Source organism: Pristiophorus japonicus, chromosome 14 (assembly GCF_044704955.1).
Source record: "Pristiophorus japonicus isolate sPriJap1 chromosome 14, sPriJap1.hap1, whole genome shotgun sequence".
Taxonomy (NCBI): domain Eukaryota; kingdom Metazoa; phylum Chordata; class Chondrichthyes; family Pristiophoridae; genus Pristiophorus; species Pristiophorus japonicus.
In genome coordinates this window covers 165,989,391-166,011,977 of record NC_091990.1, presented here as the reverse complement: position 1 = coordinate 166,011,977, position 22,587 = coordinate 165,989,391, and the positions used below count along the sequence as shown (strand labels likewise).

At 42.6% G+C, this 22,587-nt stretch overlaps 1 protein-coding gene across 1 annotated transcript in view; it reads left to right on the top strand.

The window, feature by feature from the left end:
* The window catches only part of ddb1 (damage-specific DNA binding protein 1), a 101,892-nt gene extending 79,600 nt beyond the window's left edge, over positions 1-22,292 (top strand). Inside the window, exons 19-27 of the mRNA XM_070899793.1 lie at positions 1,146-1,269; positions 6,019-6,183; positions 6,813-6,907; positions 8,058-8,228; positions 12,080-12,189; positions 14,884-15,053; positions 16,377-16,479; positions 17,457-17,580; positions 19,852-22,292. Of these exons, the coding sequence (XP_070755894.1) occupies positions 1,146-1,269; positions 6,019-6,183; positions 6,813-6,907; positions 8,058-8,228; positions 12,080-12,189; positions 14,884-15,053; positions 16,377-16,479; positions 17,457-17,580; positions 19,852-19,935 (1,146 nt within the window). The 3' untranslated portion in view covers positions 19,936-22,292. The remainder of the gene's footprint in view (positions 1-1,145; positions 1,270-6,018; positions 6,184-6,812; positions 6,908-8,057; positions 8,229-12,079; positions 12,190-14,883; positions 15,054-16,376; positions 16,480-17,456; positions 17,581-19,851) is intronic.
* Positions 22,293-22,587: the final 295 nt, after the last annotated feature.

Here is a 22,587-nt window from a genome sequence, read left to right as displayed (position 1 = left end):
GACTGTTCCCTCTGACGAGTGGGTCAATAACCAGAGGTCATAGATTTAAAATCATTAACGAAAGAGCTCGAGGGGAAATGAGAATGTTTTTCACTGAGTGGTCGGGATTTGAAACACTCTACCTGAAAAGGTGGTGGAAGCCAATTCCCTAAATAAATTTAAAAGGGAGTTGAACAGGTTCTTGAGGATGAGGAACTTAGGGTTACAGACAAAAAGCAAGTGTGTGGGACTAAACACGAGCACTCTTTCATAGAGCCAGCACCAGCAACAACGGGACGAATGGTCTTTAGTGCTGTAAGTTTCTATGATTCTGTGAACATTTTGGTGCTTCAATGAGCTGCCAGTGTGCTTCCAACTAGATGGAGCGGTTTGTGTTCAACCTCTTAACATCGTTAAAACAAACCAATTAAAAAAAATTTAAAAAAATTCTCTGGATATGATTGAATTGTCGGTACTCATGCTCTCACAAAAATAATTACTTGAGCCTGTGCTGCAATGCTACACGCTTTTCGTGAAGGATGCAAAGTGACTTTTTGATACTCGTTAATATTTTTTCCCCAAGGCCTCTAACCCGATCAATATCTTGTTCGAAGACCACTTTGGGAATGCTGCATCAAGGAGTGACGGGGCACTGGTGTGTTCCTATAGTTCTCCAAACTCAGAGCACCTAATTTCAATCATGTGACCATTGTCAAGTGGAGACCATTACTTCCCTGAAGGAGCAGGGTTACAAAAACATAGGACCAATAGTTGCATTATGTATTTATATTTAAATAGGGTACTTTCTGTCACTTAATAGAAGCTCAGATAACTATAATCTCTTAATAGTGTTTTCTTACTGCCGTTAACTGTAGGACAAGTAAAAGTGAAGAAATGGCACTGAATTGCAGCTCATTCAGAATCCTGCAGCTGGCCATGAATGGAGTTCAGAGGCATGTTTAGCAGCAAGTCTGACAAAGGTCACAGATGCTGGGGAGGCAATCTGCAATGGTCCCAGGGGCCATGGCTGTAATGAATACCACTGTTCAAAAATATTCAATATAACATTGATAATATCTTAAAGCTAGCAAAGGTCGCTAGCTAGGAATGCCCCATGTTGCTGCTTCATTCGTGATTTACTGAACTATTCTTTGTTTCCTCCTCAGGCTCTTTCTGCCAGTGTCAGCTCCAGTAAACTCTTCCCAAGTAGTACTTCACAGCATGAGAGCTCATTTGGGGACGAAGTGGAAGTCCACAATCTACTAATCATTGATCAGCATACATTTGAAGGTAAAGGTTATCTCTCGTGTAGAGTCAGCAGTTTGTCTGCAGTTTCACCAATCTCAACAAACTTTCAGCATGTTCCCATTTCAGCCAACCATTCAGTGCTGTCAGCACTCTTGTTGTATTTTGTTTTTCTCAAAGTTGTTTACAGAAGCATAGTTGTTTGTCAAATACTTGAGAATATAGCTATTTTAGGACCTTGTTCTGGATTATTTTTCTTTATTAGCCATATTATAAAATTTTACAGAACTAATTATTACGTGTGTTACACGCCTCCGCTCTTTGCAACATGTAGTATTTGTCAGGAGAAACAAGAGGCACCCATGATTTGACTGAACTGACTGATCATATGAACATGGTGAGAAGGACCAGATATGATTCAGGATAATCCTATTGGTCTTCTGTTACTCTGCTGTTTGTTTGTTTACTACTTTTCACAACATCAGGTCGTCCCAAAGCACTTTACAGCCAATAAAGAACTTTTCAAGTATAGTCGGTGTTGTAATGCTACAGGGCTCCAGCCATGTAAGTTACACCTCTCAAAAATGATTTAGGTGTAAGTATTTACCAAGCTGTAAAATTCCTCCAATTAATTTTGTATTTTTATACATTGTCCCTCTCCATTCCATCACCATTACATACTTGTGTGAAAAGCTTGTCTCTCTACCATCTCTGGGGCTTCATCCACAGAGTTCCTCGCTGGAATCTTTTGTTTTGCTGTTCATGTTTTGTAAATTTCTTTGTCTACTAGCTCTGTAGTGAAACCCTATAATGATTTCAGGGAGTTAGTGTTTAGCAGGCATTCTGGAGTGACCTCAATCAGAAGAATACCTTTCAATGTTCCCTCTACTGAATGTAGTTTTTTTTAACCTAGTTATCCATCCAGTTTTCTCCCCTAATATCTGAAAGGGTGTGATTGGTCCTGTTTTTAATTTAAAAAATCTTCACTTTGACCAACCCTTTGGGAAACGCAGCAAAGAATCGCTTCTTTCTTGAATAAGCAGAGGATATCAGGAAAGCTGCACTGTACACCTTGTCATTGCTAGAGCAATAGATAGAAACTCACCTTCCTGTCTTCTAACCAAGATGGTGTATGAATCAGGAGGGCCAAAGGAGAATGGAAAAAAAATAGACGGATGTGAGGAGATCAAACTAATTTTTCATGTGGAGAAAATGTTCTCATTCACCCTGTGCAATTATCTGTTCATTAATTTCAGATACTGTTAGTTGGAATTTTATACAGTCCCTTGCATCTATTCACCTTTCTAATATATTTACACTGGTTGAATAATCCACTGTCGAAGCAATGTTCTACTCTATTTTGGGGGCTGAGGACAATAAAATGAGAATTGTGTGTACTTTTTTGTCCCCTTCTGAATGTGCTGACTCTTGCAGGAATTGGTTCCAGGGATGCTGGCCAACCTCTGGTCCTTCACCATTGTGGCCTCAACATGGACTCTGAACCCCATGAAGCCTCATGGCATTAGGTCAAACATGGGCAAGGAAACCTCCTGCTGACTACCACCTTCTGCCCTCCCTCAGCTGATGAATCAGTACTCCTTCATGTTGAACATCACTTGGAAGAAGCACTGAGGGTAGCAAGGGCACAGAATGTACTCTGGGTGGGGACTTCAATGTCAGTCACCAAGAGTGGCTCGGTAGCACCACTACTGACTGAGCTGGCCGAGTCCTGAAGGACATAGCTGCCAGACTGGACCTGTGGCAGGTGGTGAGAGAACTAACACCTCGTCCTCACCAATCTACCTGTCGCAGATGCATCTGCCCATGCCATACTGGTGGTCGTGACCACCGCACAGTCCTTGTGGAGACGTAGTGTGCCACTACCACTGTGCTAACTGGGATAGATTCAGAACAGATCTAGCAGCTCATAGCCTGGCAGATCCCTCCCTCTACCATTACCATCAAGCCAGGGGGCCAACCCTGGTTCAATAAGGAGTGTAGAAGAGCATGCCAGGAGCAGCACCAGGCATACCTTAAACTGAGGTACCAACCTGGCGAAGCCACAACACAGTACTACATGCATCCTAAACAGCGGAAGCAGCATGCTATAGACAGAGCTAAGCGATCCCACTACCAATGGATCAGATCAAAAGGCTGCAGTCCTGCCACATCCAGTAGTGAATGGTCGTGGACAGTTAAACAATTAATGGAAGGAGGAGGCTCCATGAACATCCCCAATCCTCAATAATGACGGAGCCCAGCACTTGAGTGCAAAAGACAAGACTGAAGCGTTAACAACCATCTTCAGCCCAAAGTGCCGAGCTGATGATATTTCGACCACCTCCTGAGGCACCCACCATCACAAATGCCAGTCTTCAGCCAATTCGATTCACTTCTCGTGATATCAAGAAATGGCTGACTGCACTGGCTATGCACCCGACAACATCCCGACTGTAGTACTGAAGACTTGTGTTCCAGAACTAGCTGCCTCTAGCCAAGTTGTTCCAGTACAGCTAAAACACTGGCATCTACCCGACAAAGTGGAAAATTGCCCAGGTATGTCCTGTCCACAAAAAGCAGGACAAATCCAATCTGGCCAACTACCGCCCCATCAGCCTACTCTCAATCATCAGAAAAGTGCTGGAAGGCATTGTTGACAGTGTTATTAAATGGCACTCAATCACCACTAACTGCTCACCAATGCTGTTTGATTTTTGCCAGGGCCACTCGGTTCCAGACCTCATTACAGTCTTGGTCCAAACATGGACAAAAGAGCTGCATTCTAGAGGTGAGGTGATAGTCACTGCCCTTGACATTGACCGAGTGTGGCATCAAGAAGCCCCAGTAAAACTGAAGTCAATGGGAATCGAGGGTGAGGGTGAGATAGACAAAAATCCCAGTCCCAGGACATCGCTGCAGGAGTTCCTCAGGACAGTGTCCTAGGCCCAACCATCTTCAGCTGCTTTATCAATGACCTCCTCTCCATCATAAGGTCAGAAGTGGGGATGTTCGCTGATGATTGCAGTGTTCAGTTCCATTAGCAACTCCTCAGATAATGAAGCAGGCCATGCCCGCATGCAGCAAGACCTGGGCAGCATTCAGGCTTGGGCTGATAAGTTGCAAGTAATATTTACGCTACACAAGTGGCAAGCAATGGCCATCTCCAACAAAAGAGATTCTAGCCACCTCCCATGACATTCAGTGGGATTACCATCGCTGAATCCCCCACCATCAACATCCTGGGGGGGGTCACCATTGACCAGAAACTTAACTGGACCAGCCACATAAATACTGTAGCTACAAGAGCAGGTCAGAGGCTGGGTATTCTGCAGCGAGTGACTCACCTCCTTGCTCCCCGAAGACTTTCCACCATCTACAAGGCATGTCAGGAGTGTGATGGAATACTTTCCACTTGCCTGGATGAGTGCAGCTCCAATAACACTCAAGAAGCTCGACACTATCCAGGACAAAGCAGCCCACTTGATTGGCACCCCATTCACTCCCTCCATCACCGGCGCACGTGGCTGCAGTATGTACCATCTACAAGATGCACTGCAGCAACGTACCAAGGCTTCATCGACAGTGCTCCCAAACCTGCGACCTCTACCACCTAGAAGAACAATGCAGCAGACGCATGGGAACACTCTACCACCTAGAAGAACAATGCAGCAGACGCATGGGAACACCAGCACTTGCAAGTTCACTCTTCTCTTTCCCCCCCCCCCCCCCCCCTCCCCCCCCCCCGAAGTCACACACCATCCTAACTTGGAAATATATTGCCATTCCTTTATCACCGCTGGGTCAAAATCCTGGAACTCCCTCCCTAACCGCACTATGGGAGTGCTTTCACCTCCGGACTGCAGTGGTTCAAGAAGTTGACTCATCATCACCACCACCACCTCGCGGGCAATTTGGGATTGGCAGTATGCCAGTAATGCTTACATCCCATGAATGAATAAAAAAATGTTGGAAGTGAGACAGTTAGCATTGACGAGCTATATGATCATGAGGATTAGCACAACAGAGCCTGATTCTGTCCTCATCTACATTTATACTTTCCAGCAGGAATCAATGGAATACTTGCTATTGAGGGAGTGCAGCGAAGGTTCACCAGACTGATTCCAGGAATGGCTGGACTGATATGAGGAGAGACTGGATCAACTGGGCCTTTATCCACTGGAGTTTAGAAGGATGAGAGGGGATCTCATAGAAACGTATAAGATTCTGACAGGACTGGACAGGTTAGATGCAGGAAGAATATTCCCGATGTTGGGGAAGTCCAGAACCAGGGGACACAGTCTTAGGATAAGGGGTAAACCATTTAGGACTGAGATGAGGAGAAACTTCTTCACTCAGAGTTGTTAACCTGTGGAATTTCCTACCGCAGAGAGTTGTTGATGCCAGTTCATTGGATATATTCAGGAGGGAGTTAGATATGGCCCTTACAGCTAAAGGGATCAAGGGGTATGGAGAGAAAGCAGGAAAGGGGTACTGAGGGAATGATCAGCCATGATCTTATTGAATGGTGGTGCAGGCTCGAAGGGCCGAATGGCCTACTCCTGCACCTATTTTCTATGTTTCTATATGATCAAGAAGAGCATGAGTGTTAACTGATTTTTGTTTTCTGTCTCCAGTGGCAATAATGCCAATTGTAGCACCATGATTCCTGCCCTTGTTGAGATCAAACACCTTTATGGATCTCTTGGTATTTCATTCTGTACAGACTTGTTATTTAACCAGGTTATATGTTCAGATGCCCTATGATTTTAACAATGGCTTTATCTTCGTTTTCAGTTCTTCATGCTCACCAGTTCCTTCAGAATGAGTATGCACTAAGTATTGTGTCCTGCAAGTTGGGCAAAGATCCCAATACTTATTTTATTGTTGGCACAGCAATGGTTTATCCTGAAGAAGCAGAACCAAAACAAGGACGAATTATTGTGTTCCAGTATTCTGACGGTAGGTCAAGTGTTCAGCTTATATTTATTGTCAACTCATTTCTGACTAGTCCAGACACTGATCCATTTTTGTTTGGTTTTCCTCCAGTCCCCAAACCCAATTCCGCCCACAAATACAGACTCTGGTGTTGATCTCTTACTCCTGAGATGCAATGCTACTGGTACTAACCCACAAAGTTCTTCCTGCACCATCATTGACCACCCCTGATGCATAGAGTTCCTCCTGTACAATTACCGAGCGTTAATGAACCATCAAATTTCATCTGTACTATGGCTGTGTAGTGCAGACCCATAAGAGTTCCCTGATTTGTAGAGTTATTTCTGTCCTATTGATGCGAAGTAATGACCCATGCTTCCAACTGCAGATTTGGGAATAGATCCAGAATCAGTCTGGAACTGCATCTTTGTTGTTCCCTGTTCCAGACATAGCAGTAGATTTTAGATAGACTTTGTCCTTCCCTCTCCTGCAATATCGTTGGAGTAGATCTGGTACCAGTAGAGAAGTGTAGATACAGTTACAGGATTCAGACCTGTTTTTGTGTACACCGGATCACACCCGAATCAATGGATTCTGTTTTTAAAACACCAGAAATTATATTCTATTAACTACCATATTGTTTCATTCAACAGGTAAACTTCAGACAGTAGCAGAAAAAGAAGTAAAAGGTGCCGTATATTCCATGGTAGAGTTTAATGGCAAGTTGTTGGCAAGCATCAATAGCACGGTACATAAGTCTAAGATTCCTCATAATCTTTTTTTGCTGGAGTGGCAGGGAGTCTGCATGTTTAGAATGGTCTTTTGGTGAGCGGAAATTATTCTGTGGTGTTGGCTATTGTGTTTCTGTATGAAAATTGGGCTGAGTGGAAGTTTTTCCCCCTATTAATATTAGAAATTGACATGTTTTGTGGTTTAATATATTTAACTTTGCTCTTCCCCTTCTAATGGGTCTCTTATTGCTGCACAAAATCCCTCACTAAGCTTTCACTTGACACGAGAGGGTGTGTAACTGTGGCTTGGGTTACCTTGTGTGTATTTTTAATTTTTTTTGTTTTCTTTCCTGGGGTGGAGGAAGAAGAATTAAAACCTCAGTTCCACTTGGTTTCAGACTGCGAGCTATGCAGTCAAAACCAGCTCCGCCACTCCGCGAGGTTTTGTCTCCAGTTAAATTTCACAATACGAGAATGCAATTACTAATTTAACCAGTTAAATCTAGGGCTGCAACTATTCAAAATTAGTTAAATAAAATGTGTGTGCTTTTTCTGTGGCGGTATCTTAAAAAGCACATGATACTTGCAGATATATAGATTGAGAATTACACAGTTCCGTTCCCTTGAGTGATACAAATAAATAATACTTGCATTTATATAATATATTCAAAAAGGAGTTAGATGAGGTCCTTACTACTAGGGGGATCAAGGCGTATGGCGAGAAAGCAGGAATGGGGTACTGAAGTTGAATGTTCAGCCATGAACTCATTGAATGGCGGTGCAGGCTAGAAGGGCCGAATGGCCTACTCCTGCACCTATTTTCTATGTTTCTATAACGCGTTATCGCATTGAAACATCTTGAATCACTTCACACAAGTCTGTGGCAGACTTTTAATCGCCATTACTTCACTCTAGTATCATACAGTTCAAAAATGTTCACTCCAGACACACTACAATTTTGGAAAGATGTAATATATAATTATACCACTGTGTGTTCTTCATAGAATGAAAATTCACACATCTAACATTACACTTAACTGAAATCCTAATAGCAGCTTGCTTATTCATTTGTCTCATCACTTTGAGTTTATTTTGATCAGGTGCATCAGCATATTTACTCTGATCTATACTAGATATGATGAAGTAACAGTATGATTTTCACTCTAGGTGCGATTATATGAATGGACTGCTGAGAAAGAGCTACGCACAGAATGCAACCATTATAATAATATCATGGCCCTCTACCTGAAAACAAAGGGAGACTTTATCCTGGTGGGAGACTTGATGCGCTCAGTGCTGCTGCTTGCATATAAACCAATGGAAGGGAATTTTGAAGAGGTATAATTCAACTTGAGTTTACATCATATTTTTCTTTGCGTTTTCCCTGCTGCTCTGAAAGAGCTAACTCCTGTTAGTCCATCATGTTGGGCCTAGAAATATGTGTCGGGAGGATGTTCATCCATGGAGGACATCACAGCAGAGTTTGGTTCTATCCTCACCCAAAGTCTACATGCACATTTCTGAGTCGAGGATCACTGATGAGGGGTGAGAACCGTGGTTGCTTTATTTTCCCCCACTTTCCCTAACCTGGGGATGCTGAGACCAGTTTTGACACCCGAACTGTTGCCTTGATCTGGACCAGCTAACTGATCTCCTCGCAGGTCAAACCTGGCAGCTTCATGTAATGTTGGCCACTAACAGAGATATGTACTTTTTTAAACTTTTGCTTCAGAGATCCCAGTCGTCTCAGATCTGGTCTACTTTATCTCAAACTGAAACTGCTCATTACTGCGAAACACTCAAAGTATGCACATCTGACTCGGGCCGACCCTTACAGAAATTGTCTGCACAGACGTGCACTATTTACAATATACATTAATGATTTAGACGAAGGAATTGAATGTAATATCTCCAAGTTTGCAGATGACACTAAGCTGGGTGGCGGTGTGAGCTGTGAGGAGGATGCCAAGAGGCTGCAGGGTGACTTGGACAGGTTAGGTGAGTGGGCAAATGCATGGCAGTTGCAGTATAATGTAGATAAATGTGAGGTTATCCACTTTGGTGGCAAAAACACGAAGGCAGAATATTATCTGAATGGCGGCAGATTAGGAAAAGGGGAGGTGCAACGAGACCTGTGTGTCATGGTACATCAGTCATTGAAAGTTGGCATGAATGAGGTACAGCAGGCGGTGAAGAAAGCAAATGGCATGTTGGCCTTCATAGCGAGAGGATTTGAGTATTGGAGCAGGGAGGTCTTACTGCAGTTGTACAGGGCCTTGGTGAGGCCACACCTTGAATATTCTGTACAGTTTTGGTCTCCTAATCTGAGGAAGTCATTCTTGCTATTGAGGGAGTGCAGCGAAGGTTCACCAGACTGATTCCCGGGATGGCAGTACTGACATATCAAGAAAGACTGGATCGACTAGGCTTATATTCACTGGAATTTAGAAGAATGAGAGGGGATCTCATAGAAACGTATAAAATTCTGTCGGGACTGGACAGGTTAGAAGCAGGAAGAATGTTCCCGATGTTGGGGAAGTCCAGAACGAGGGGTCACAGTCTAAGGGGTAAGGGGTAAGCCATTTAGGACCGAGATGAGGAGAAACTTCTTCACTCAGAGAATTGTGAACCTGTGGAATTCTCTACCAGAGTTGTTGAGGCCAGTTCATTAGATATATTCAAAAGGGAGTTAGATGTGGCCCTTACGGTTAAAGGGATCAAGGGGTATGGAGAGAAAGCAGAAAAGGGGTACTGAGGTGAATGATCAGCCGTGATCATATTGAATGGTGGTGCAGGCTCGAAGGACCGAATGACCTACTCCTGCACCTATTTTCTATGTTTCTGTCTTGAATATGTGCTTTGATGCTGTTTTTCAGGCAGCAGGGTGGGAGGGATCACAGCTTTGATATTACGTCATTGAAATGGAGGTTTGAGAGTTGGGACATCCAATCATTTTAGCGCTCTCTTCATTCCTGTCGTCTTTCAGTCCCAAGATAGCTAGCCGGGAAAGCATCAGAGTTAAAAGGATTTAGGGATTGCGTAGCAGAGCGCATGAATTCGTGGATAGACAGTATCTTTACTAAAACTTAATTAGCATATTGGTACCAATACAATTGGTACAAAAGCAAAATACTGTGGATGCTGGAAATCTCAAATAAAAATAGTAAATGCTGGAAATACTCCGCAGTCAGGCAGCATCTGTGGAGACAGGAGCAGAGTTAATGTTTCAGGGCGATAACCTTTCGAAAGTGCATCGAGCTGAAACGTTAACTCTTTCTCTCTCCACACATGATGCCTGTCCTGCTGAGTATTTCCAGCATTTTCTGTTTTTATTTCCAATACAACTGGTGATGCTCTCAATTCATCATCTGATGTTTCTCCCTCTACTTATATTCCCAGTAACAAACCTGTAACCATCTTTGATTCACCTTGGTGTTATATAGCTCAAAATGCTCTCTCCAGGCACAGCCCATGTTTGGAAGGACAGAACATTTAATTGCACAGCTGCATTTTTTTCAAAGTTTAGGAGGATATACAGTGGAAAGGTGTTCACACTTGCATTACCTGTGTTCTTAACTATCCATAAAAATAATTGTAGGTAATGGGCGACCCATGGAATTTCAGGCTGCAAGTGTTTTTTGTGTTTTAGAACATGGTCTTCCTGCCAGCGGGAACAGCGCTGCTACAACAGCTGATTAATTAGCTGCTCTCTTGGCTCACAACTTCCCTCCCAGATGTGGATCAGATTTTTAAAAAATGTTTGTATTTATTCGTTCATGGGATGTGGGCGTTGCAAGGCCGGCATTTATTGCCCATCCCTAATTGCTCTTGACAAGGTGGTGGTGAGCTGCTGCCTTGAACTGCTGCAGTCCTTGTGGTAACGGTTTGTTACAACTGAGTGGTGTACTAGGCCACTTCAGAGGACAGTTAAGAATCAACCACATTGCTGAGAGTCTGGATTCACATATAGGCCAGACCAGGTAAGGACAGCAGATTTCCTTCCCTAAAGGACATTGGTGAACCAGTTGGGTTTATCCCAACAATTCGGTAGTTTCATGGAGACCTTTACTGATGCTTGCTTTTTAATTCCAAATGTATTTAATTAACTGAACTTAAATTCCCCTAGTTGCCGTGGTGGGATTGGAAAGAGCTGGCCAAAAGTTCTCTTCTCCCCCCCCTACTCCCACCTCCACTATAGTCAATTTGTACTAACTTCCACTGATTTCATTGGCATCCTTCAGGCAGACTCTGGGTTAATTTTAAAGAGGGTGTAATTGCTTATAGGTGAGTACAGACTGTCTATAGTATACACTCCGATAGCTAAGGACTGTAGTTGGCCAGCTTGATTTGGCTACTGGAGTTGCCAGTAAGGCCTGGTGTTGCAGTGCCAGCTGATTGCGCTTGTAGAATTACAGATGAGTGTTGCTGAGCAGGGTGACAAAAGGCAGAGTAATTCTGGAAATTTTGAGTACACTTGCTTTTCTGCCAGTTTCAAATGTCTGCTGTAGTTGGGTCCCCTCCATTATGGTGGATTGTTTGAATTTTCACGCCCACAATTACTCCACTAAAATCTATGACTGACTGAATCTTCATGATCATGATGCTTTGGCTAAGATCAAACAAGCACTTTGTGTCTGTGTAGAAGTATGTGGTTCGTATCCCTTCATCTCCACACTCCAGCTGTACAACAAAATGTTGCTCTTAAAAGCAGAGACATATGAAGTAAGCATTGGGCCAGAGTGCGCCGAAATCGTGGTTAGAGGGTTGTTTTAAGAGTCCTGTCACTTTTTTCAACCAGAAGAAATCTCCCTAACCTGTCTTCACCATTGCAAAAAAAACATTTTATATCCCCTTTCATGTCGTCAAGATATCCCAACACACTTCAGTTAATTTGAAATACTTTTGAAGTGTAGTCACATTTATTTTGTCGGCAAACGCGACAGCCAATTTGTGCACAGGAAAGTCCCACAAATAGCACTGAGGTAAATGACCAGTTAATGTCTGATTTTGTGCTGGTGCTTTAGAGATAAATGTTGATCAGGAGATTGGAAGCATTGCCATCAAGTGGGTAGTGCCTCGGTGTAATGTCTCATTGATGGTACTAGAAACACATATGTCTGATATTTGTACTGGTATATTAATGAAATAGAGACTTTAAAACTGATTTTGTTCCTTTATTTTTACACAAGATTGCCCGAGACTTCAACCCTAATTGGATGAGTGCTGTCGAGATACTAGATGACGATAATTTTCTGGGTGCGGAAAACTCCTTCAACTTATTTGTTTGTCAGAAAGACAGGTGAGCAGGTTCTGACATCCGTATGTATTCTGTGTGTCGCCTTTAAAGCTTTCAACCCATTGTATGGCAAGTATACTTTGGCCTTGGACCTGGGGTCATCAGATGAAATATGGAAGAATGTTCTTGCAGAGTGAATACCCAGCTAGTTTTGAACCAGACAGACCAGTTTTGGGGTGTCGATGTCAGGCAACTTTGAAAATTGAAAGTCAAATCTAAAAATGCAGTTCCAGTTGCTTCATTTAAAAAATGGTTGATCTGATTTATTTTACGTTCAGGATGCAGGAGCTGAACACTTTGCAAATGTGCACAATGATATCTTAAATACACCAACGCTTGAATTCTACCGATGCTTGTCAATTTTCCACTCTCCAGCCCTCACTCATCCTCGGACTTATCATCAAGTGGTACCCTGCCACTTCAAAGGATAACATAAGCAAGGCCATTACTGATCACTTCCTCACCTCCACCACCATTGAGCTCTGTCTACCTGTCTCCAGCATCATTCTGATTCTGTTTCTAAAAGAAAATACCTGGGTTCTGGATCCAGCAGATTAAATAGTTGTTTTGATAATCAGTCGCTAGTAGAACCTACAAGCTCTGCTAGTTATCTTTGGAACCAGAAGATTAGCCACTGGGCTGAAATCCTATCAGTATGGGCTGCATTTTTTATTTCATACATTTTATTCTGAATTACATATTTTTGTTCTTGTTTTTGCAATATCTTTTTGTATTTTCACCCTCTTGCCTGCTGTCAGTACCTCTACACAGGGAATGAAGATTTTATTTGAGAGATTATAGATACAAATTCACATTCTATCATTCTGTGGAAGGAACATCTGCCCTGTCCCTCCCCCCAGGTGGCACTAAACTAGCGATGCACAAACTTGGTGTGCTGCTTAATTTCAAGGTGAGCTTCCTCGGCCGCATCCATTTGGCTACCAAGATCAGTTATTCCACTTCAAACATCGCTGATCACCATTTGCACCGTTTCCCCACAATGCTGATAAAACTCTTTACTATAAGAACATAAGAATTAGGAACAGGAGTAGGCCATCTAGCCCCTCGAGCCTGCTCCGCCATTCAACAAGATCATGGCTGATCTGGTCGTGGACTCAGCTCCACTTACCCGCCCTCTCCCCGTAACCTTTAATTCCCTTATTGCTTAAAAATCTATCTATCTTTGACTTGAAAACATTCAATGAGCCAGCCTCAACTACTTCCTTGGGCAGAGAATTCCACAGATTCACAACCCTCTGGGAGAAGAAATTCTTTCTCAACTCGGTTTTAAATTGGCTCCTCCGTATTTTGAGGCTGTGCCCCCTAGTTCTAGTCTCCCCTACCAATGGAAACAACCTCTCTGCCTCTATCTTGTCTATCCCTTTCATGATTTTAAATGTTTCTATAAGATCACCCCTCATCCTTCTGAACTCCAACGAGTAAAGACCCAGTCTACTCAATCTATCATCATAAGGTAACCCCCTCATTTCTCGAATCAGCCTAGTGAATCGTCTCTGTACCCTTTCCAAAGCTAGTATATCCTTCCTTAAGTAAGGTGACCAAAACTGCACACAGTACTCCAGGTGCGGCCTTACCAATACCTTATACAGTTGCAGCAACACCTCCCTGCTTTTGTACTCCATCCCTTTCGCAATGAAGGCCAACATTCCATTTGCCTTCCTGATTACCTGCTCCACCTGCAAACTAACCTGTTGGGATTCATGCACAAGGACCCCCAGGTTCCTCTGCACCACAGCATGTATAATTTCTCCCCATTCAAATAATATTCCCTTTTACTGTTTTTTTTTTCCCCAAGGTGGATGACCTCACACTTTCCGACATTGTATTCCATCTGCCAAACCTTAGCCCATTCGCTTAACCTATCCAAATCTCCTTGTAGCCTCTCTGAGTCCTCTACACAACCCGCTTTCCCACTAATCTTGGCGTCATCTGCAAATTTTGTTGCACTACACTCTGTCCCCTCCTCTCGGTCATCTATGTATATTGTAAACAGTTGTGGTCCCAGCACTGATCCCTGTGGCACACCACTAACCACTGATTTCCAACCGGAAAAGGACCCATTTATTCCGACTCTCTGCTTTCTGTTCGCCAGCCAATTCTCTATCCATGCTAATACATTTCCTCTGACTCCGCGTACCTTTATCTTCTGCAGTAATATGTGCTTGTATCATCTTGTGACGCAACTTCTCAAACATTTTCCCAACCAACCTTCCCACCTTCACCTTCCTCAAATTACAGCTCATTTAGAATCCCCTTGCCCCTGTCATTATGGCTTTCCATATCCCAGTGAATTGGCTTCCAAATTTCTGTGACCTTTTCTATTGATCCTCTGTTCCTCCTACACTCCATTCCACCATCAGTCACTATTCCTTCTGCCACTATATCCAAGCCTTCAATAAATTCCTCTAATTTCATTCCTCTCTTCTTCTAGAAACCTAAAAATACTCATCGACCATGCTTTAGGCACCTCCCTTAACTTTTCAATTTTTGTGTTCTGCTGAGTGTTGAATGTTTTCCTAACCATGTAAAGTGTTCTGAGATGTCTGTCTCTGTGAGGAGCACAGTAGAAATGCAAGTTTTATACTGGATCTGCAGTGAGCTCTACCACCTCTGCCCATAAAATGAAACAAACACGTTTAAATTGAATTTGCAGCAACAGTCCTTTTTTATTTTCAGTGCGGCTACTACAGATGAGGAAAGGCAGCATCTCCAAGAAGTGGGGCTGTTCCACCTCGGCGAGTTCGTCAATGTGTTCTGTCATGGATCTCTGGTGATGCAGAATCTTGGTGAGACCTCCACACCAACACTGGGTTCGGTGCTGTTTGGCACAGTCAACGGCATGATTGGTGAGTTTGTACAGGAAGGTTGAAGGTCAGGTGAGCAGCACAAAAGCTGCCATAGAATGTTTATTCCTGCAACAACAATAACCGCTTGTATTCATAGCACCTTTTAACATACTAAAATGTCCCTAGGCGCTTCACAAGAGCGTAATCAAACAAAATTTGACACCGAGCCACAAAAGGAAATATGACAGATTTCCAAAAGAGGTAGGTCTTAAGGAGTGTCTTAAAGGAGGAGAGAGAGGTAGCGAGGCAGAGAGGTTTAGGGAGGAAATTCCAGAGTTTATGGCCAAGACAGCTGAAAGCACAGCAGCCAATGGTGGAGCTATTAAAATAGGGGAAGCACAAGTGACCAGAATTGCAGGGTTGTGGTGCTGGAGGAGCTTACAGAGGAGGCTTGAAACGTTTCCTCTGCCCACCTTGGGCTCGCTTGCCGTGTAGGAGTTCGGAGTAGAGCGCTTGCTTTGGGAGTCTTGTGTCAGGCATGCAGACAGTGTGGCCTGCCCAGCGGAGCTGGTCGAGTGTGGTCAGTGCTTCAATGCTGGGGATGTTGGCCTGGTCGAGGACGCTAACGTTAGTGCATCTGTCCTCCCAGGGGATTTGCAGGATCTTGCGGAGACATCACTTTGAAGCAGGAATGGGGTACTGAAGTGCATGATCAGCCATGATCATGTTGAATGGTGGTGCAGGCTCGAAGGACCAAATGGCCTACTCCTGCACTTATTTTCTATGTCTACTGTACATGGTCCACATCTCTGAGCCATATAGGAGGGCGGGTATCACTACAGCCCTGTAGACCATGAGCTTGGTGGCAGATTTTAATGACGACCTTTGGTAAGTCAACCCAATATGGAGGCATAATATGCATTCAGGGTTTGAGTGGTTCAGCACCCTTCATGGTTGACAAAATGGACATCATACTGTCTAAGTGGGTGTGGGAAAGGTTGTGCTCTTTGGAAAGGAGGTGACGGAGCTGACCCATACTTGTGAGCCTCTGCCGCTGTTGATGGGATGGCTCGGAGGCACAGTCCTTGTGTACCGAAAAAAAAAATAAGCTGGCAAGTATTCTCCAAAAAACTTGGCTATGGAAAAGTCATTGTTCTACGATAAGAGCTGCAGGGGCAAAAAAGCATTTTCAAAACAATCGGCACAAAGTCTCCTAAAAATCTAATAGGGAGCAGACAAAAAAAAAATCAGAAGACAGTGAAGAATAATGCCTCTCCGTCTCAACAGGGTCAATACTGCAACCTCATTGCTTTTTAGAAAAACTCTTAATATACTCAGTATTGTTTCACAGGTTTGGTTATCTCATTGACTTTTGTTTTACAGGTTTGGTTACCTCATTGTCTGAGAGTTGGTATAACTTCCTTTTGGAAGTCCAAAATCGACTGAATAAAGTTATCAAAAGCGTGGGCAAGATTGAACATTCATTATATCCTTTCTGTGAAGTCATCCCTTTACATGGGATTGATGGTTTTATTAAAGGGGAAGTAATGCATACCCAGCTGCTACCCATTCCTTCCTAGAATCTGGCAGGCAGTCAGCAGCTCTGGATTCACTCACAGGGTGCTCTCAAATCATAGAACCTGTAAGGTTTTTGTGGATCTGCTTCAGGATACACAGGACACTTCACTACTGGTGTCACCACCATAGTGGCTGAACGGTAAGAAGACCTGACCTGACACAAATCTGTTAGAGGTAAAAATTTAACCTTGTTAAAGAAAGCTTTCAAGACTTTGAGATTGTTATATTTTTCAGTAGGCGAGGAGAGTAGCTTGAAAAAATATTTTCCTTGTTCCTTGAGTTTTTTTAAAGGCTGAAGGAAGTTATTGTAACGTCATTAAGTATGGGTGCAGCCCTAACCATCTGTATGGTCGAGGACTTAACTGTTAACTGGAAAGCCTTGTTTGAAAAGTCCATTGGGCACTAGCACAAATTGCAATACTTCGATTGTTTTTCTAAATGCAATCTCTCTAAGGTCTTTCTGCTTTTCTTCAAACCTTTTTGGACAGAGTTGGAATATAAATTCCACAGTTTGCTCCACATAAACTCTGAGCATGAGGGGCCACTTCAGATTTGTTACAGTGCTGTCGGGCTGTGAACACTTCATAAAACATGAGTTTCCTATGAAAAACGTGAACTGTCCTGTGACGTCCATATAAGGTAATGTCACCTCAGTAACTTAAAGTGTCTTGGTTCTTGCACTTTCACTACTCTATACTCTGAGCCTCTGTGAAATTGTACACCAGAAGTTGTCAGGATTAAAGGATGCGGTGACTAGAGATAGGTGGGGATTGTTCGTTTTCCTTCTCCTATATGTTCTCTGTGTAAAGCAGATCTAATGTGGCCTGTCTTTGCTGTTTTATGCTAACTGCTGTTCAACAGAATTCTTCCTTGACTTTTCTCTACCTGGAGATCATTTCACTCCGAGAGGAAGACTGAACCTGCTGCAGGATTCATAGATGGAGACCTTATTGAGAGCTTCTTGGATCTCAGCCGACCTAAAATGCAGGAGGTGGCTGCAGGCTTACAGGTAATGTGTGACTGTGTAACTAATTAAACATGAGGTCTTTGCAGATGAGGTAATTTTTTTAAAGCAGCTTTAATACTCCCATTCTTAATTGCTCGATTGGCCAAAACATGCTGTCACTTCCTCGTGTGCTTCAGACCCAGCTTCACTCCAAAAACCAAATAGAAAAGTTCTCTCAAATCTAATCTTCAAAAGTACCTACCTGCCTGTAATGTGAAATTCCTCACACCTAGCCTGAGGAGACATCACTACTGCACTATCCCACAGCACATTAACATGCAGGGAGCTATGCGGGATACACTAGGAGTACCATTTACTGGGTGATGGCACAAACACAACTGCAACATAATACGCCAAGAGAAATTGTAATAATGGGACATGCTTGTTCTATACCAGGTTGCTGAGGGTAGCAGACTGATTCTGGCTGTCTCCAGAATGACCTGTTCATCTTCCATTTTCCCAGAATGGAAAAGGTGCTCATCCTTTATTATTTATTGCATATTTATAATGGAAATTATCTATGTAAACTTCTTGTGCTGTAATAACACCCTCCCTGGCACCAGTAGTGCTTTAGCGCCTCCATTGGTTGGTGGGCGTAATTACAACATGACCAGTTTACATCGGCAGTTTGAATTACAAATGTGAATATAAGAATTTATAATGAGAAAATGTTGACAGGAAGTGCACACAGATTTAAGATATTTAATGTATTAATACATAGATTTTTCGTGGGCACATTGCACATTGACAGTTATAGTCATAAGATTTGACCAAAGAAAGAATAGACACATCAATCTATCCACAGATAGAATTGAAATCGTGGCTTTTATAAGCAATAATTTATGTTAGACAGTGACTTAAAATCTGACAACCAATTTAATGGTTTCGACTACAATTATAAAATGATTAGACTTTGATCTTGTAGTTTGTAATTTTATCCTGAACCCCAAAGAGCAACACATCACATATATTCCTCTGCAAACCATCTGTGGAAATATCATGGTCTGATGATAAACTGAAAATTGGGAGCATAAACCGGGAAGAAGAAAAAGATATTTAGCTTATCGGGATTGTTCTTTCAACAGACTATGTATTGTCAAACTTATCACGGTTTTTGCCTCATCCTTTAAATTTCCCGAGCGAAGGTACTGCAGTTACTCCCTGACTCCCAAAGATAATAAGGCAAAACTTCAGAATATTCTCTGTCCCCTTATTTCCATTAATAACCCCGTGTCTCCTCCTTTGCACCAACAATTCCCTCCATAGATAACACAACTATCCTCAATAGTACAGAAACCAATATATCTGTATATTATTTGACTCTCATTCTGTACCTATGTGTCCAACCAGCAATCCCATCCCCAGCCAAATATTTAGCTAATTCCTTTTTGAAGGAGTTTCAGCAACATGACATTGTTGTGTTTGCTGCGGACCTGTTTCGAGTCTTTTGCTGATTAGGAGCTTGTGACTTTGAGAGTTGGCAACTAGCAGGCAGGTCTTCTGCCCCGCAATTGGCACTTTCTTGATTATTCTATAGTTTTTACCATGGGTGAAGCTTGGATAGTTCATGGGGTATAAAAACAGAAAATGCTGGAAATACTCTAGGTCAGGCAGCATCTGTGGCAAGAGAAACGGAGTTAACGTTTCAGGTTGATGACCCTTCGTCAGAACTGGAAAAACTTAGAGTGGTAACAGTTTTTTAAGCAAGTGTTGGGGGGAGGGGAGGAAAGAACAAAAGGGAAGGTCTGTCATAGGATGGAATGCAGAAGAGACAAAAGGGATGATGGTGCACGGCAAAAGGAGATGGTAATGGGGCAAGTTTTAAAAACAAAACAAAAGATGAGTCTAGATAAGGTGTAAATGGCAGAATCAACAACAGCTGCCGTGGGAAAGAGGAAAAAAAACAGGGGCAGAGGTTATGGTCTGAAATTGTTGAACTCGATGTTGAGTCCAGAAGGCTATAAAGTGCCTAAACGAAAGATGAGGTGCTGTTCCTCGAGCTTGCGTTGAGCTTCATTGGAACAGTGTAGGAGACCGAGGACGGAGAGGTCAGAATGGGAGTGGAGCGGAGGGTGACAGGCGACCGGATTAACTTTAAAGTAAAGTAACTTTTTCCAGTTCTGATGAAGGGTCGTCGAACTGAAACGTTAACTCTGCTTCTCCACTGATGCTGTCTGACCTGCTCAGTATTTCATCATCTGCAGTATTTTGCTTTAGTATTGTGGTTCATGGTGTGTTGGGAATGGAGTCTTACATGGCTGCTTTTATTTTCAGATTGATGACGGAAGTGGGATGAAAAGAGAAGCAACTGTAGATGATCTGATAAAAATAGTTGAGGAGTTGACCAGAATACATTAGCTGAGCGCTGGGGCTGTGCCGTGAATTTATCAGTGACAATGCTGGTATTATTGGAGTGAATCCTTTGTAAACAATAAAAACAGCTACAGAGCATCCATGAAATGAACCAATAATGCCTGGGAAGTAAAGCCTCTTCACTCATAGCTGTGTTTCATCACTCTGTCCAGAGCTGCTGAGATAGGACATCTTTGTTCATATGGAAGGGAACTCCAGGGAAGGCTGACAAAAATTACATTTCCCCTAGTGTCTGCCACTACACAAGGCTAAAAATTAAATGTTAAATTACCTACAGAAGATGTTATTTTATTAATTTGCCAACCGTCATCCCATGTGACGTATTATAGTTTTTGGAGCAATGGAATAGGCAGAAATGCCAAGTGGGTCTGTTGGACACCAAGTCAATGGCCACTCAGCTTTAGTCCTGAGCAAAGTGCTCAGTGAAAAAAACTTATTTTAAGAGTCTGCTATGCTCCCAGTGACTGTCCTTTTAAACTTTGTGATAAAAAGTGTGAAGGTAGTTCCTGCAGGGACGCAGTAGGATCTTCTAGTTTTATTTACAGACACTGACTTTTCACTGCTGGGACTTGGGTTTGACTCCAGTTCACATTGAAGATTCCTCTCTCGGCTGTAATTGTCATACCAGAATTGAATTTAAGCTAGTCTGAAGCCAGTTCTTATTGCTGTTTTATGCTGTGGATCCACAGTCACCAAGCCAAGTTGACAATCTCACTGAGGTGGTATGGTGTGGGAAATGAAAAAATGCAATGCAGTAGGGGGTATTTTTCTGAAATTAAGGTTAAGGCACATTGTTAGGACAGTGTCGAAGTAGCTTTACTTTTAATTTAACCTGTGCTATATCTGACCTAGGAGTACCTGGTGGTACTGAATGCTTAAAATGGAAAATAATTCCATTCCTCAGTGTCAACCAACAACTTTATACGTAAAAAGTGTAAATGAATTGAGAGATATTTGCAGACATGCAGCACTATAGTTGGGGACTGCAGACTCTGCCCAACACTCATGCATTGGCATTTCACCTTTTGCCACTATGAACATGAGCATGGGAGATCTGGGACAGCTGTTGGAAAATTCTACAAAATACCTTCTGCATTTTCTTTTTGAGAGCATCCCCGGGATTCTTAAGGAACTTCTATTGGTGAGATTCGCGTTACCGAGCACCAAACAGTGTCAAAGTATGTGTGAAGAACAGCAGTGAGTGGTTATAACTGTCACTTAGCATGCTTTAAAATGACAGCATAATTACAGAGCTCAAAATAACTGGCATAACATGGCAAAATTGCACTGTAGAATGGGCATACACGCTCCACCCCCCCCACCCCCCCCCCCGCCAAGTAATACATTCATATTGCTTGGAAGAAAATGTTAATTCTTCCCATTGTGGCTTCCCATTGCACTTTGGCTTGGACCACTGACGGTGCTGTGCAACCGACAATGAATACCTGAAAGTGGTGATGGCCAATTATACAGATTTAAAAAATCAAAATCCGTTAGCTGTCTAATGGGTCTTACTTATGCATTGTAGTAATGTTAATGAATTTCTGCATTGCATTGATGCAAATCAATGTTAAATGTTATTTTGAGCCCTGCCATTTTTTTTTTAAGAGGGTGGAGAATGGGAGTTGGTTTAGCATGGTTTGATTTCAGAACTCAAATTTACATAGTCCACCCGTTAAAGTCGGTCCTACATGCATGTCCTTTATTGGAAAAAGAAAGCAAAGTTGATTGTTAAAACTCTGAAATGAAAATAACAAAATGCTGGAAATACACAGCATGTTGTCAACATCTGAAAGAATAAAAGTTAGTTAACACATCAGTGAAAACCTGCGTAGAACCCAGTTCTAGCAATTTGTGTTCTGATAATACCCTTACCCAAGAAGCTGCATTTATCAAAGGACATGCTTTAGGATTTAATTTATTTTTAAACACTATAGAAAGCGGTTATGCAGAAATCCACCCACTCCCCATTCAACAAAAACACTGGCATTAAGGTGGCAGCAATAACCATTGAATATCCTTACATGTGGGCTGATATTTTGATTTTAAAAATCTGTTCATGAAACTGGGAGGTGATTTGATGGTTGCTCGTATTTGGAGCTGTTTCTAGAGCCTATTTTGAACTCTGGCCCCATATCCCTTGAGCGGGAATCACTGTGAAGATGGTATGCGGACAGTGCATAGTACAGTATTGTGTACCTATTTCCTTTGGTTTATAGATAGAGCCTCCTTCATATTACTCCGAAGAAAATGTTAATTCTTCCCATTGTGGCTGTTTAAACAAAAAAAAAACTTGTGTCCTTTTTGTAGGCTGAAAATAAAACTGCTTTATAAATAATGAACAGATGTGAACTGTGCTCGAACCTTTTAATGAATATTTGTTATTTTCTTCAATAAATTTCAGTTTCAAAGTGTACAAAGTGTAATTTTAATCTGTGTCCATGGGGGCTTGATAGTTCTGTGGGGTTAGATACTGGGTCCAGTGGGGTTAGATACTGGGTCCAGTGGGGTTAGATACTGGGACCTGGGTCCAGTGGGGTTAGAGACTGGGACCTGGGTCCAGTGGCGATAGATACTTGGACCTGGGGATAGATACTGGGACCTGGGTCCAGTGGGGTTTTAGATACTGGGACCTGG